This window comes from Vulpes lagopus, chromosome 6 (genome assembly GCF_018345385.1).
Source record: "Vulpes lagopus strain Blue_001 chromosome 6, ASM1834538v1, whole genome shotgun sequence".
Classification (NCBI taxonomy): domain Eukaryota; kingdom Metazoa; phylum Chordata; class Mammalia; order Carnivora; family Canidae; genus Vulpes; species Vulpes lagopus.
Genome location: NC_054829.1, coordinates 30,637,064 through 30,652,798, shown reverse-complemented (window position 1 = coordinate 30,652,798; position 15,735 = coordinate 30,637,064). Strand labels below are relative to the sequence as shown.

The 15,735-nt window shown below is 55.7% G+C and overlaps 1 protein-coding gene and 1 pseudogene across 3 annotated transcripts in view; both read right to left on the bottom strand.

Annotated features, from left to right (window-relative positions):
* The window catches only part of ACTN1 (actinin alpha 1), a 96,005-nt gene extending 81,370 nt beyond the window's left edge, over nucleotides 1–14,635 (bottom strand). For 2 of the 3 annotated variants that reach the window (XM_041758689.1, XM_041758687.1), the window contains exon 1: nucleotides 14,340–14,635. In XM_041758689.1, the coding sequence (XP_041614623.1) occupies nucleotides 14,340–14,444 (105 nt within the window). In that variant the 5' untranslated portion in view covers nucleotides 14,445–14,635. The remainder of the gene's footprint in view (nucleotides 1–14,339) is intronic. The other variant, XM_041758688.1, reaches the window with a different exon arrangement.
* On the bottom strand, nucleotides 7,622–7,705 carry LOC121494137 (annotated as a pseudogene).
* Nucleotides 14,636–15,735: the final 1,100 nt, after the last annotated feature.

Below are 15,735 nucleotides of genomic sequence, written 5' to 3'. Positions count from 1 at the left end.
CCCCTGAGGAGCCACCCCGCTCAGGGTACAGGAGCACAGTTCTGTCCCCAGGCCTGCCACCCAAATTGAGAAAGAACACAGCTTTCCCTTATTTGGGAGGGGGAGGAGGAGGCACTAGGTTGTAAAAATCGTCAGTCACCATCTACGTCAAGACTTCTACAGTAGGTGGCAAAAGCAGCCCCAGTTCTTCACCCCTGCCTTTGTCTACCTCCCTTGCTAGTAGCTTTGAGGTGTCTGCTCACTCTTTAAAAATGCAAATTCTCAGGCCCCACCCCAGACCAATACAAACCCTGAAGATGGAGGCCAGCATCTGTATTTTAACAAGCCTTCTGGGTGATTCGGATGCCCAGTCACGTTTAAGAACCACCCTTCTAGGCCTCAAGGCTCTGGGATGAGGTGACATGAGTGTGTCTGGATCACAGTAGCAGAGCCTCCAGGAGCCCCAGATAAAAAATCTCTACCAGAGGGGCTCCCAAGACCCCCAGCTCCACCTCCAATCATCCAAGGAGCCCTAAGTCATTCATAGATCAGTGACATCCCCTGAGAACCCTCCAAATGTCCTCAGAGCCAAGAGTTTCACAACAATGCCCGAAGCGAGGGTGATGAGGACTGCCAAGAGGCTGCCAACACGCCTGTCCTTTCCAGCTCCCTCCTGCCCATCCTCTACCCAGGCGCTAAGTGAGCGAGGCAAGCGCTGAGTGGCTGAGAGCCAGCAGAGAAGGAAGAAAAGGCCAGAGCCGGGAAACCAGGCAGGGGCAGGGAGACATAACTGGAATCCCACCGGCTGCCCCTGGGGCCCAGCCAAGAAGGGCTCAGCTGTGGCTCCCCACCTCGGCCTCTTCCAAAACTCTCTGTGCAGAGAACGACTAACTTCCAAATGTTGCAGGATGCCACTGTGAGACATAAAATGCAAACTCATTTAGAAGCATTCCCAAATTCACAGTAGCTTTCTGTCATTACATATTTGCTTCATCAAGAAGCAATAAAAGCATAACTGCTACCCTGGGAGGAGAAAAACTGGCAAGGCAGCAAGTCCCTAAGAAGCTGACTCTCGGAGGCCCGGAAAAAGAGGGCAGCAGGCAAGGGTGTAGGTGCACCTCCGCCCCCCCACCCAGGAAATGTGAGCCAGGTACCAAAAAACACGTGGCAACAAAGAAAGAAGAAACTGAGGCTGGCTGCTCCTGTCCTCCCTCCTCAAATACCAGGGAGTCTTTGAACCCAGTGCAGTGGGGGTGGGGGATGGGGGCACAGGGCCACAGGTGCAATACACAGAGCAACCCGCAGAGGCAGGAAACCCAGCTTCTGGTCCCCCTGCCACCTCTAAGAGCAACCCAGACAAGTTCCTCAAGTCCCCCAGCCCCTCCAGGCCTCAGCCAGGGTCTCATCCATGAACGGGAACCAGTCCAACCGCCACAGCTCCAGGGCACAGGAAAGGACAGGGTGCGTGCAGGGTGCTATGTTGGATGTGACACCACTTAACATACAACTACACAGGCAGGGACTGTATGAACACAGGCTGAGGACAGAAAGCACCGAACCAAAAGCCAGTTACTCCCAGGAAGGAAGGGAACAGCAAGGGGCAGAGCACGCCAGCACCCCACCTCTGCCTGTAACACACGTGGTCTTTGTGCACTGGCCTCTAGAGCAGAAAACCCTAGAAATACCAGCTGGAACCGCCTGAGCCTCTGCAGGCCTTTCTAAATTTCTTTCCCTGCAGCTAAGTCATCTCATAAGGGTGATGTAAAGACTAAATGAATTCATAGCTGGGAACCCCTTGACAGTGCCTAGCCCACAGCACCCTACAGGGTCAGCACACACTGCAGGAGGGGCAGGAGATGGGGCAGATGCTCAACTCCATAGTCCCAGATACCTTCCCTGGGCCGGGGCCTTGCTGGGCCTTCTGAGCCAGCAGCTCCCCTGGAAAGGGAATCAGGGGCAGGTCCCCGAGCCTGGCACCCCTGTGCCCCACTGTGACCTTACTGCTTGTGCCAAGCAGCTCCATTACAAGGGCTCCAGTCAGGCCCACTGAACTGAGACCCTAGTGCAGCATTCCTTCATTTTTTTTTCCTTAGGTTTGTTACCTACAATGAACCTCTAAATTAACTACTGTTTAACTTAACACAAACAAACAAGAAGATTGGCTTTCACTGAGACTTAAGTTTGGGGAAACATCTAAATTAAAAAGAGGCCTCAGGGTTTCACACATGCAAAGATACCTCCAGACGGTCCCAGCCAGGATCCAGGATAAAGGGCAGGAAACCAGGGGTCTGGCCCCGCTTCCCCTGCTCCGGGAAAGCAGGATTCGTGAACCGCCTCCTCCATCTCCTGGCTCCCAGAGCCAAGTCTGGAAAAGCACTTCGGGTTCCTGGAAAGAAAGGCCTTTCCGAAATATCGGGAACACCACTGGAGAGTGCCATTATATATTATCTGGAGGATGTCTGCGGTGTTTGAAAGGGAGCCACTCCTCTGCCGAAGTCGAGGCAGTGGCCAAAATCAACACAGGGGCTCCTGAAAGCCAGAGAGACACACACGCACGAGTGCCTGCACTCACACGTGTGCACAGCCTGCACACCCGCACTCGCTCACAGCCCAGGCCAGACACAAAGGTCAAGACTGCGGGTACCTCCGCAAATGCTGCTGTCTCCCTTGCAGAGCCCACGCTGGGGGGCGGCAAGGATCTTCTCCCCTGGTGTCGGACTTGGAAGAATGAAAAGCCCCACTTCTCTCCATCCCTAAGCCATAGGCTGGGATGGTGCACATCCCCACAGTGGACACAAGGAGAGACGGTGGGGTGGGACTGTAACAGGCCCCCGCCTGCCCACGCACAGGACTTGCGGCCTGGCCTCCCAGCCGGAAAGCCAAGTTCCATTAGGAGACATGCCCGAAGGAGGCCACCCACCTCGACGTCCCCACCCCTCCTGTCGGTTCACCTCCAGACGATTTGAAAATAGAGCTCAACACCCCTCCATTCTATTCCCACCCGTTTATAATCAGCTTTGCAGATGGCTTTTAAAAAATAAATCTTCGGGCTCATAAAAAATGCTCGCCTGCAAGCCCCGGCCTGGCCTCAAATCGCAGGCCCGTGTCTGTGCTCTGAACGGGCCCACGGTACCAACCACCACGAAACAGGAAAAACAAGGCAGAGAGGAGGCAACTCAAAAGCTCCCTTCCCCCACCCACTGCTTTTCCGCCTCAGCTGAACCACTTGGGGCCTCTGATTTTGAGGCCAAAGGTTCAACACTGGGGGGCAGGAAGGGCACCATCCTACCCCCAGGCCTGTCCTCTGGCCTGGCCCGCAGCGCTGAAAAGCTAGAACTGCTTGTTCCAACCTAAGCCCCCAACGATCCCTCACCAACTTTCTTAACAATCTCAAAGCTTAAACAGGAACCTCAGGCATTGTGTTTCATTGGAAACCAAAATAAAAAGGGAGCCTCAGCTACCTGGTTCAAAGCCTGCTCAGTTCCCCTGGTGACCAAACAAAGGGAAAGATGAGCAAGGGAAGCGGGAGGGAACCAAAGCAGGAGAGGAGGGACAGGGCTGAGTCTTAAAGTTGGGACTCCAGTTCCCAAAAGCTGGGCTCTGGGACTGGGGCGGGGGGGGGGGGGGGGGGGGGGGGGCGGTCCTGCAGCTTCCAGGGGACCTGAGTCTATCCTGTCAGTTACTCCTATTGAACAGTGTGGAGAAATACAAGTAGAACACTCTCCTACCTTTTCAACCTGGGGAGTAACTTCAGATAGGCCCTGCTCCCCTGGCTTCGCCTATCAGACCTCCAGGCAAAGACCTGAACTCAAAACCAACTCCGCCTCACCCAGGTTGAGAGGCCCTGGTAAAGTCACTTAACTTTTTCTGAGTCTTACCTGCCCTGTCTATAAAAAAGGGGTAAGCCCTCACAAGTTTGCTCATCATGATTAATGAAGACAAAACCACGTGAAAGCATCAAAAATCATAAATCATGGGGCACCTGGCTGGTTCAGTCAGTAGAACATGCAACTCTTAATCTCGGGATCATGAGATCGAGCCCCACATTGGGAATAGTTACTTAAAAAAACAGAAACCAGAAATATGAGTCCTGGGACGCCTGGGTGGCTCAGTTGGTTAAGTATCAGAGTCTTGGTTTTGGCTCAAATCATGATCTCAGGGTTGTGAGATCGAGCCCTGCATTGGGCTCCATGCTCAGCAGGAAGTCGGCTTGCAATTCTCTCTCGCTCTCTTTGCCCCTCCCACTCATGTTCTCTCTCTCAAATAAATCAATCAATCTTAAAAAAAAAAGAATTCTATAATGAGTACTTGATTATAAGTCATCTTTAGTTGTTCCTTACGATTTTATTTACGTAAGCCTTGTCTCTCAAAATATAAACTAAGAATAGCAGAAGGTTCGGGCACTGAGGAGGGCACTTGATGGGATGAGCACTGGGTATTATACTATATGTTGGCAAATTGAATTTAAATAAAATATTTTTTAAAAAAGGAATAGCAGGGGGATCCCTGGATGGTACAGCGGTTTGGCGCCTGCCTTTGGCCCAGGGCGCAATCCTGGAGACCCGGGATCGAGTCCCACATCGGGCTCCCGGTGCATGGAGCCTGCTTCTTCCTCTGCCTGTGTCTCTGCCTCTCTCTCTCTCTGTGACTATCATAAATAAATAAAAAATTTTTTTAAAAAAAAGGAATAGCAAAAGGTTTGTACTTCTTAAGAGTTGAGTTCAGAGATTGATCTGCCTGGGCTCACTCATAACCTGGCCTACTAGCTGGTTGATCTTGGGCAAGATACTTAACCTCTCTGAGCCTCAGGTTCCTTGTCTGTAACAAGGAAAATAACAGTACCTTCCTCATAGACTTGACAGATTTAGGTAATGCAAACCACACAATCATGAGATAGTGAACGATCAGTCGTTTTACTTATTTGGGGAACCAAGACGATCTTAATAAATAGTGGCTGGCTGGCATAAAGCAGAAAACACTCCTTTCCAGCCTTCCCTCTCTCATCCTCTCTTCCGTCCCCAGGAGGTTGACAATGTTTACATCACCTCCCAGATCTTGGGCTTGGGAAATGCTTTAAACCAAAAGGTTCCTCCCCTTCTCGCTTTGCAGCTGTTGACCACCTTACTTTCCATCTCCCAGCTTGGGGTTTTCATCTGTCAAGAGGAATCATCCCACATCCCTTCCAAGGCTGTCATGGATGCTAAACGAGGCCACCGACAGAACATGCCTAACAGGCAAGCCACGTACAAGAGGGGTTTCTCGGTGACCCCCACCCCCCAGGCCAGGAGAGGACACCACCACCTCTCAATAAAGAACAGACCCCAGCCCCAAAGTAGCCCATTACAGCCAAGGACCAAACAGTCAGTTTCCAGGGTAACAGCATCCTCTGCATCTACTCCCAATTTCCATCCCCGGCTGCTTTTCATTCTCTTCCCGCCTCTGTAGTGGGCTAAGTCACCTCTTCCCACTATTGCTAGGCAACCCTGAGAGCAGTGCAGCTGCCTCCTGGGGGAGGACCCTGAGCCCCCTCCCCTTCCCAGGGCTCAGGCCCTGGGGAAAGCTGCCCCAGGTGGACACTTTCACCCCCACCCCATTAAGGCTGGGGCTGCAGAGGTGGGAAGCATGCCAGACCAACAGGGTTTAGAGGTGCATATGCAGGCGGACTTGGCCTTGGGAAAATGAGGAGAGCCACCCCCTGCTTCCCCACCCCAGCCTTCTTTCTACTTGCCTGTGCTCATCTATGATCTATTCTTAAGCAGTTTCCAAGCACAGGGTAACATCATCAAGCTTTTGATGAAAGGCACCCCTCTTGATTATCTTCCTCTTCTGTGGCTCTCCCACTCACTCACCATGAACCTGGATCCCTGATCTTCAACAGCAAGCAAGAGAGAACAGGTAAACACCAGTGAGGAAGAGGAGCAAGGAGGCAGAGCACCAGAAACTCCTGTGAGGTTGCTTAGCTCCGAAGGTGGGAGGACAGGCAATTGTCATTTTCTTCTCTGCATCGCTTAGCATGTTCTCAGGTTTTTTAAATTAAGATAGAATTATACCATAAAAGTCACCCATTTGAGGTTTTGGTACATTTATATATATGTAATATATATATTATATATAATATATATTATATTTACATATATTAGACTGTCTTTACATATATTTCATGTATACATATTTTGAGCAAGTTTTAGTATATTTAGTATATAATTTTCAGTGCATTCACAAGGTTGTGCCATCATCACCACTATCTATCTAACTCTGGAATGTTTTAATCCCTGGGTTTTTGTTTCATAGATGTTTGTCTCCAGTGAAATGGTCCTAGATAACACAAGTACTTTTCTTTCTTTTTAAGATTTTATTTATTTATTCATGAGAGACACAGAGAGAGAGGCAGAGACACAGGCTCCCCAGGGGGAGCCTGATGCAGGACTCGATCCCAGGACCCCGGGATCACGACCTGAGCCGAAGGCAGACGCTCAGTCACTGAGCCACCCAGGTGTCCCAAGCACTTCTTTCATAAGCAGCAAGTGGCAAGGAGGCAAACACCGGATCCACGCTGCCTGGCTGCAGATCCAGGTCCACCTCTTACTGGCTGTGTGATCTTGGAAGTTAGGCAGCTGCTCTGAGCCAGCTACCTCATCTGTAAAATGGGAATAAAGTGCCCACCTCATGGGATCAGATGTGCTAATGTAACAGAGAGTCCCCGACACAGTGCCTGACACTTAGCCTGTGCTCAGAAGGGTGAGCCACTATGAATATGATGAGAAAAAGAATTGTTTTTTTAAGTACAGTTCTGCTCCCGGCTTGGCTCTGGGAAGATGACTGTGCCCAGGCTGTTGGGGACTGCCATTATTTTTGCTTATTTGTCTGGAAGGGCTGAATGGGGCACACAAAAGCAGCAAGTTGGTGTCATGACAGTTGCCCACGTGGCTTTGGGGCCTATGCATCACCATACCAGACTTGAGGTACCCAGCATGTTGAGAATAGCCAGATAGTCCCCAGCTCCAGGACAGGGGAGCAAGGGCTACGGCAGGCAAGGCAGAGAAGAGAGCACCTGACCAGCCCTCTCTGTAAAAATTTATCCCCTACCCACTGAGAAGGAAGGTTTCTGGGAACTTGAACTTAATGCCTAGACTGGGACCCAGGGAGAAACCTTGAGGTGTTAAGAGGAAGTAGGAACGCCTGGCTGGCTCAATCAATGGAGCATGTGAGTCCTGAACTCAGAGTTGTGAGTTCAAGCCACACGTTGGGTGTAGAGATTACTAAAAAATTAAATCTATTAAAAAAAAAAAAAAAAAAAGAGGAAGGTGGGCTTCCAGGATGGCTCTAAGCCCTGATTTGCTGGGTCTCTTGTGCCCACCACTCCCAAAGCTCCTTGCCTCCAACAGGGCCAGGTTGGGCAATTCATGCTGACTTAGCAGGACACTAGTGCCCCAACAATGAGGCAGAACCTTGGGCCTGAATCAGGAGTCCAGCAGGCTGACCCCATGTGGCCAGAAGAGAGGTTTCCTCTGCCCGTGGCCCCTGAGCCATGACCTCCTGAGAAGCTGCAGATTACACGGTCCAAACCAGCTGGTGGGTTCTGGGACCTCTCCGGTGAGCCCAGCTCCCCAGGCCCTTGCCGAGATGTGTGCCCACTGAGCATACTCACAGGGGAAAAGTTTTCAATCAGCAATAATTGCGCCTGAGATAAACCTCAGTGGCTACGATACTGCCACTGCGCAAAACTCTCATGGGGGAAAAGCAGGGCTGGTGGGGAAGGTGCCTGAGACCGCAGCTGGTTGGCTGCATACCCTGTCCTAGGAAAAGTTTGTGTGGGTTACAGGTGAGGGCAGTTCAGGCGGGGTTCACTGGTGGGGATGGTCCCAACAACACCTGCACAGGTGTGGGGCTCAAAAGCCCCACCTGTGAGCTGTACACACAGCCTGGCCTCTCAGAAAGGTGAGAGGTCAGCTCTGGGAGAATGGCAATGAGCAAGAACAATGGGAGGGGGTGTCCCGGGCCGGCAGCAGCTTACACTTTGTTGCCCTCCAGTCTGCCCTTCCACACTTCTCCTTGCTCCCTCCTGTCCTGCCCTCCCTTATAACACACACACACACCGCCTTCCCAGCAGAATCTTCAAATCCTGCCTATCCTCCAAGATGCAGCTCAAATGCCATCAGCTCCTCCCCTTCTCCACCCTTGCAGGCAGCAGTGCTGGCTCCTGCCCTACAGCAGCCAACACCACACCTCTGGCCATTTTTGGCACTGCCTCGTGTGACTTTTCTATCTTCCTGGTTCCCTCTCCACCTAAACCATGATTTGCAAGACCCTAGGTGGGTGGAGCATCTAGGGTACAATGCTCACTGATGGGCTCCACTGGGAGAAATTGTTGAAGTTCTTACACTAAGAAGGGACTAGAAGGTAGAGGACAGAGAAACACTGACTCTTCTCTTGAGACACACAGTAGCAGATCTCATGTCTCAGGCTTGGGCTGCCCCACCCTGGTTCCAGAACCACAGGAGGCACCAGGTCTTATGCGACAAGTCCTCAAGCCAGGCTTACGGTTTGTGGCCACTGGCCAGGTGCCCAGCCCCAGGCATTCCTGGAGAAGGAAAAGAGAGTCCCAAATCTCAACCACAAACAACAAACTACAGGATGCCCTTTTGGTTTGACCTCCTCACCCTCAGCCCTGCCTATAAGAGGGGCCCAGGGGTCCAGGCCTCCCCCTACCCGCACCCCCAACTCAACTGAGCACAGCCTTAGCAGACCCTCCTCAAGAAGCCAGCTTCAGGAAATGACTTTCCTCCTTTTCCTTTTGAAAAGGCTGGTGACCACCGACCCTGCAGGAGCCTGCGGGCCTATCACTTCAACAAGCCCATCTCCAGTGACCAAAAGCCCCTCAAGAGCTCATCATACCTCAAAACTAGACAACTGGGTGTTCAGTGAACTCCAGGCCTTCCTGCATCTGTGCTACAGCAGCCTAGATGGCAGCCAGAGGCAGCCCCGCAGCCCTGACGCTCCAAGGCCCCCTGTCCACCTCTCCTTCAGGTTTTGTTGATCATTTTGCCAAACCATGGGGCACGTGTCCTCAGAGCACCCGCATGAGACAGGTTTGGATGAGGAAGCAGCTGTGACCAGTCCTAGAGCAAGGCAGGGCTGGCAGGTCACCAGGAGGCGTGGGCAGGGCCCAAAGAATGCCCTCAGCTACTTGACAGTGGGACCTGAAGACATTCCAGGCTGTATCCCCTTGAAGAAATCCGTACTTTGAGGTCATTTTAGCTGTACCATAACCAAGTGACAAAGCTTTGAGCACTTCACATTCATCTCTTCATGCAGGATACCCAGGAGGTAGGTAAAGGGTAGACAAGGGATTCGACACCATTCTGCAGTGAGGGGGCTGAGCTATCAAAAAAGTCAAGTGACACAGAACGAGCCAGAGTTTACTTCAGGGTCCAAGATCAAGGAGAACACAACTCCGTATCCTCCTAGCCAACAAGGAGTTGGCTCCCTCTAAGACGTGTTTATATACTCCACCTTATCTCCAAGAACATGGGGAAAGGCCACAGAAATCCTGGCACCTCAAAAGAGTTAACATTTATTTATTGAGCCCTCAGTGTCAGGTGCTATGCTACACACATTACTTGGTTTAAACCTCCACTCAACTATTATCAGGCAGGAATGATTAATTTCCTCATTTCCCCATTGGCATCATCAGGCACAGAGCAAGTAAGTGACTCACTGAAGATCACGTAAGAAGTCGGTGGAGAGGTGAAGATTTGAACGCCATGTGCCCAGAGCACATCTATCTGCAGAGGCTGGAGCCAGAATACAGCCCCAGGATGGGTGGTTTGTCTGGAATGTAAAGCATTTCATCCCTATCCCCACCACCCATCCCGGAGTTGGGAGCCATGCATGATGTTATTTATCCAATTATTCAGCGTTATTTCTTGACCACCTACAACAGGCCTTGCCCTATGCCCACCAGGCATTCAGCAGAGAACAGAAGAGGCTGGGCCCTGCGCCCACGGCCACCAGCATGAGGTGAAGCAGGCCGGAGCACAGAACAGTGAAGGGTAGGAGGCCCGGAACCAGAGTCCATTCTCTCCCGCACGTTTTACTTCCACAAGGCATCGCTCTGGTTTTTGCAGCCCTAACCTTCATGGCAGGTGGATGTCCTGGTCCTCCCCCAGTAAACCCCTCCGTGGCAGGTCTCTGCCACCCCCCCACCCCCCGCCGCTGCCCCCCCCCCCCCCCGCCGCTGCCCCCCCCCCCCCACCGGCGGCCTTGGCCAGCTCCTGCAATGGTCCTGCATCCAGCAGGGAGTATAAACAAGGTGACCCATCTTCCTGTGACCTGGCATGATGTGGGTGCAGACTCAGGACCTGGGCCTATTTACAACCACCTTTATTCACCTGCCGGGTGAATGCCGATTTCAATACCATCAGCTCAACAAATATTGACTAAGGTCTTCTATGAAAAAAAAAAACAAAAACAAAAACCACCGGGGCTGGCATCTGTGAGATCTGTTAAACCTGAGCCTCCATGATTCAAGTAAGAAGAGAGAATAGAATTTAATAGCTGAAAACTACCATTCTCCAAATCTTCATCAACCCAGCAGGTGGGGGTATTAGCTCCTTTTTCTAAAGAAGGAATAGGAAGCTGAGAAGTTACAGAAACTTGCCCCAGGTCGCAAGCCTGAAATTGTAGAGTCAGGGTGCTACTCAGAGTCCCTGCTCTCCCCAGCCCACTTGGGCCCCAGCGGGCATACACACGAGGGTGTGCAGGAGACGCATGTGACGGAATAAATGGAGGGCTGTCGTCATCCTGAGAAGATGGGTGTTCAGACCTGCTCCCCTCGAAAAGGCAGCACTGGAGCTCAGCCTGAGGCAAGTCAGGAAGATTGTGAAGGCCCGCAAACTCCCTAAGCCACCGCATTCTGGGTCGGAGTCCAGCCCCATGACCTCAGCACGACAGCATCCCTTGAAGAAGGGACAAGCCACAGCCAAACGCTGCAGGTTCTTGAGTCATGCCTCAGGTCCACACAGACGTCGACCTGCATCTGCAGAGGCCCAACCAGTTGCCAAGGAAGTACTTCCTACCACATCATTTCACCCGCTGCCTGGAAGAGCCCTGCGGGATGGGCAGGGCAGGGCAGGGCAGGGCAGGAATGCAGCCCGGGAACAGAGGAGGAAACAGCGGAAGCACCTGTCTGCAGCACTCAGCCCTCTAGCCTCAGCGCTTGGGACTGGGCCTGCCAGCGTAGGTGCGGAAAGCATTTGTCGAATGATCAAGAGAAATGAAACGACTTGCCCGAAGTCTCTCAAACTGTTGTGACTGCACTACAGCTAAAACCAGGGCCCTCTGCCTCCCCCCCCTCAGGCCTTCGTATTCCACCACACAGTGTCCTCCCACCCAGCCACCGACACTCACCCTCCTGCCTCCATCCGAAATGGCCAGCCTCCTCTGTCCCCTCGTCTGCTCTGATCCCCCTCATCCCTCACCTCCCACAGTCAGCAGGGAAGCTGTCAAAAGCAACAAGCTGGGGCGCCTGGGTGGCAGAGTCGGTTAAGCATCCAACTCGTGGTTTTGGCTCAGGTGGTGATCTCAGCGTCACGAGATCAAGCCCTGGATCAGGCTCGCGCTCAGCATGGAGTCTGCCTGGGATTCTCTCCCCCTCGCCCTCTGTCCCTCCCACTTGTGCTTGTGCACTCTAACTCTCTCTCTCAAATAAATAAGTCAGTTAACAAGTAACTTTAGGTCTGATCCCCACCACCACCACGTAATTCCACTTCCTTATCTCCCCACCACCCCACTGAGAACTAGGTGAAATTTTCTTTCAGACGCTATGGTCCATGCAAGGTAACAGAATTAACAGCAGAAAAAAAAAAAAAAAAAAAAAAAAACCTTGGATTTTCACAGTCAGGCCCAGAGCTTGTGCCACGCCCCCACCTCCTCCATCAAGCCCTGCCAAAGCAGACTTTGGCTCCCCTTGGTCCAGAGATCCATGAAGGCTCTGGATGCCAAGCCCAACTTTCCTGCCTTCCTCACCTCCAGGGACAAGTGAGGGAAAGTTTCCTGCCCCTAATACGGCTGCATTCCAGCCTCCCCCCACCCCACCCATGCACCATTTGGGATTCGGGGCTGGTTACTTCCCCCTCTGCCCCTCATTTCCTCCACATCATCCTTAGCCAATGCCAGCTCTTGCAACTGTTGAGTTTGTTCCTTAGATAACCAGATCTCGCAGATGACCCTGTTCCCACCTGGCTATGCAGAGGCCTGGAACACACCCACCACCACCCCGCAGAGTTTTATGCATCTATGTGTGTATACACAGAGAAAGAGGCAATATAATTTTTCTCCCCAACTATATTTAATGTATTCACTCATTCATTTGATAATATGGAATACTATGAGCAGGTCCAGTGACCAACACTGGGTAGACAAGAGTTTCTGCCCCTCCAGGAACTTTATCCCCCAGTCCTGTTCACTCCTGCCCCAAGTAGGCATACAATAGGTGCTCCGTAAACAGGAATGTCTCCTCTCTTCCCCATGGAAGATCCCAAGACATTCACTGCCCTAATCCCACCCCCGCCTATCCAATTTAAAATCTCGTCTGAAGAAGGCCTCACCCTGAAATTTTAAAAAGGCGACCCTGCCTTGCCCACACGAGAAATCTCCAAATTACCCACTCCATTCTCAGCTCCCCCAACAGCCCAATTGTCCCAGGAAATAAGCCTGGTGAGTGAGGGACTGTCACAGCCTCTCCCCCAGCATCCCCCCCCATAGGGAGGAGGGGGGCAACAGGAAGAGGAGGAGGGATGTTTAAGCAACTGCCACACTGCAAGTCAGCTCCCCTCCTGCCATTGCCCTATAGGGCCTGGGTCTCAGGTCCCCCCGCTTTGAGGAAGCCCTTTGTGCGTGTGTTTTAAATTACCTCTGCTTGTCTGATGAAGTGAGTAAAAGGGCGCCGATTCAGGGCTTAGGATTCCTGAGTGAGCTAATACAGGATGCCTTTGGCTGGAAAAAAAACTTCAGTCGGCTCCCTAAACTCCCCCCCTTTTAAGTTTAAAAAAGGGAATGAATGTTACCATTTTTGGACATGAGCGTTCTCCCTCAAGCCCAGCCCTAACCGCACTATCCAAAGGGACGCGCCATCCTGCCCCCCCCATTCCCAGATCAGCCGGGGGGGGGGGGGGGATGAAATGAGGAGGGACCGGATGGGAGCGGACAGCGGAGGAGCGGAGGGGGGGGGAGGAGGGTGTGCAGGGTACGTGGCCGCCTGGGGCAAGAGCTCACAGCGCAGGCAGGAAGCAGGGGCAGGGTTGGGGCGCCCTCCCCTCCTCCCCCCCTGGAGTGGTTTCTGACCTCTTCCTGCCACCGGCCACTGTGCCCGGGTCCCACCGCCAGCCCCGAGCGCAGCCCCCGCGACGGGGTGCGCGCCCTGCACACCGCGCCCGGGAGCCTGCGGACGGTGGCCAGGCAGGGATTCCCCAACGACCGACCCCAAATATCCCAGTGACAACCTCTTGTCCTGGAGCCCTGCAACTCAGATTAAGTTGCCCCCAAATCGCCTTCTCCCAGGAATAAGCGGGTGTCGGGGAGGCAGGACGCAGATGCAAGTCCGCCGCTGAGTTAAGCAATAAAACGGTTTGCCGTCCTGACCCCGCCCCCACAGGGCCGGCTGGGGGCCGGCTGGGGGCCGGCTGGGGACCGGCCGAAGCCCCTGGTTTCGCGGCCCCAGCCGCACTCCAGCAGGTCCACCTCCAGGCAGAGCCGGAGGCGGCGGCCCGTCCCCGTGGCGCCGCGCCCCGCCCCGCGCCCCCGGCCCCCGGCCCCCGGCCCCCGGCCCCCGGGCTGGGGCTGGAAGGCGCAGGTGGCGTGCAGCCGGCCCCCGCAGGTACCGGGCCCAGGGCGGCCCAGGGAGCGCGCTGCCACCGCACGCCACGCGGAGAGGCGGCCGGGGGGCGGGGAAGGGAAGGGAAAATCGGTCCGGGCGAGCAGCCGCCTCGCCCGCGGCTCAGCCCCAGCCTCCCCAGCACCGCCCCGGCCCCGGCCCACGCGGGGACGGCGCGGCTGCAGCCGGGCGGCCGGAGTCGCGGGCCCCGGGGCGACCTGCCCGCCGGCCGCCCCACCTCCCCGCGCTCGCGCTCGGCGTTCGCGGGCTCCGGGAGCAGGGCTCGCCCCCTTCCGCCCGCGCCTGTAACCCAACACCCCACCTCGCGGCGGCCGCGCATCCCCCGCCCCCGCCCCCGCCCGTGCGCGCCGGGAACCCGTTGGGAGCCCGGAGCCGGGAGCCCGCAGCCGGGAGCCGGGAGCCGGGAGCCCGCAGCCGGGAGCGGGGGGCTGCGGGGGCTGCGGGGGGCCGGGGGGGGGCTGCTGACCTTTCTCTGCTGCTTCTCCCAGGCCGGGTCCAGGAGCAGGTCCCGATCCCAGTCCTCCTCGGGCTGCATGTAGTCGTTGGTCTGCTGGGAATCATAATGGTCCATGATGGTGCGCGCGTGCTACGAGCTGGATCTCTTCCTCCACCTTCTCTCGGGGCGGCGGCGGCGGCGGCGGCGTGGGAGGGGGCCCGGCGGGCGGGCGGGCGTGGCCGGCCTGGCTCCCCGGCGCCGGTCCTCCCGGCGCTGCTCGCGGGGCTGCTGGCGGCGGCCGGAGCTCGCGCGCTGCCTGCCCGGGACTGAGCCCCACGCACAGTGAGCGAGGCGGACACCCTCGCGCTGCGGGAGCCGGGGCGGGCGGGGGCGGGGGCGGGGGGCGGGGGGAGCCTCCCGAGGCTCTCCATTGGCCAGGCCGACTTGCCCAAACTTCCCCCCACCGCCTTTCATTGGGAATTCCTGGCATCCGTCAGGCGGGCCGCGGCGCATGTAGGTGGACCCGGCGGCCCCCTCCCCGCGGCGCTCGCCCCCGCCCACTCCCGGTTCCCACTCCCCCGCCGCTCATGTGACACCAGCTTAAGCCGAACGGGACCCGAGCCGGGGACGCCTCGCCGAGCTCCGCGACCGAACGGCAGCGCGCCCGCGGGCAGGCGGCGGACTCGGGGGGCGCCGGCCCCCTGCGCCCCCACGCGCTGCGAGCCCCCGGCGGCCGGGGCTGGGCGGGCACGAGAGCGCACCGGGGCCGCGTTTCACGTCCCCGCTCCTGGGGCCCGGAGGAGTCCTGGGGTCCGCGGACCCGAGGAAAGGGGGGCAGGGAACGCCGGAATGGAAAGGAATTTCCTGGGAATTTCCTGACTCGGTCCCTCCCGCCCCGCCCGCCGGGACCCAGCCGACCCCTGCCCCGAGAGCCCGGTGTCCGGCCGGCGGGCGGGCGGCGTTCGGGGGCCACAGAGCTTTCCCGCCTCGCCGCAGGGTCCTTTCTGGCCGGACCTCGGCGCAGGGGAGCGCTCTGCCCGAGGGCTTCCCGGGGCCCCTGCCGGGCCCCGCAGGCGGGCAGGCCGGCTCTAGCCCCTTGCACACGCAGGCAGCACCCTGAAAACTGGAAGGGAGGGCCCGGAGTGGTCTGTCCGCTCCTCCGCGCCCCGCCCCCAACACACCTGACAGATGAGCACACTGAGGCTCAGAGACTAGAGCTGGAGAAGGGATTTAGCAGGTTTTCAGGACCCCAAGGCCAAGCCCATAACCTCAGGCCTAACAAACAAAGCCTTACTGTTTTTGGAGGAGGAAGGAGAGTAAGATTGGCCTAGCACCTCTAAGCTCTTGGTGGCCAGCCTGGGCCTCCTTCCCCAGGCCTAGTAAGGAGAGTCTAAACACACTGCCCCAGCTGTGACAGACACTGGGA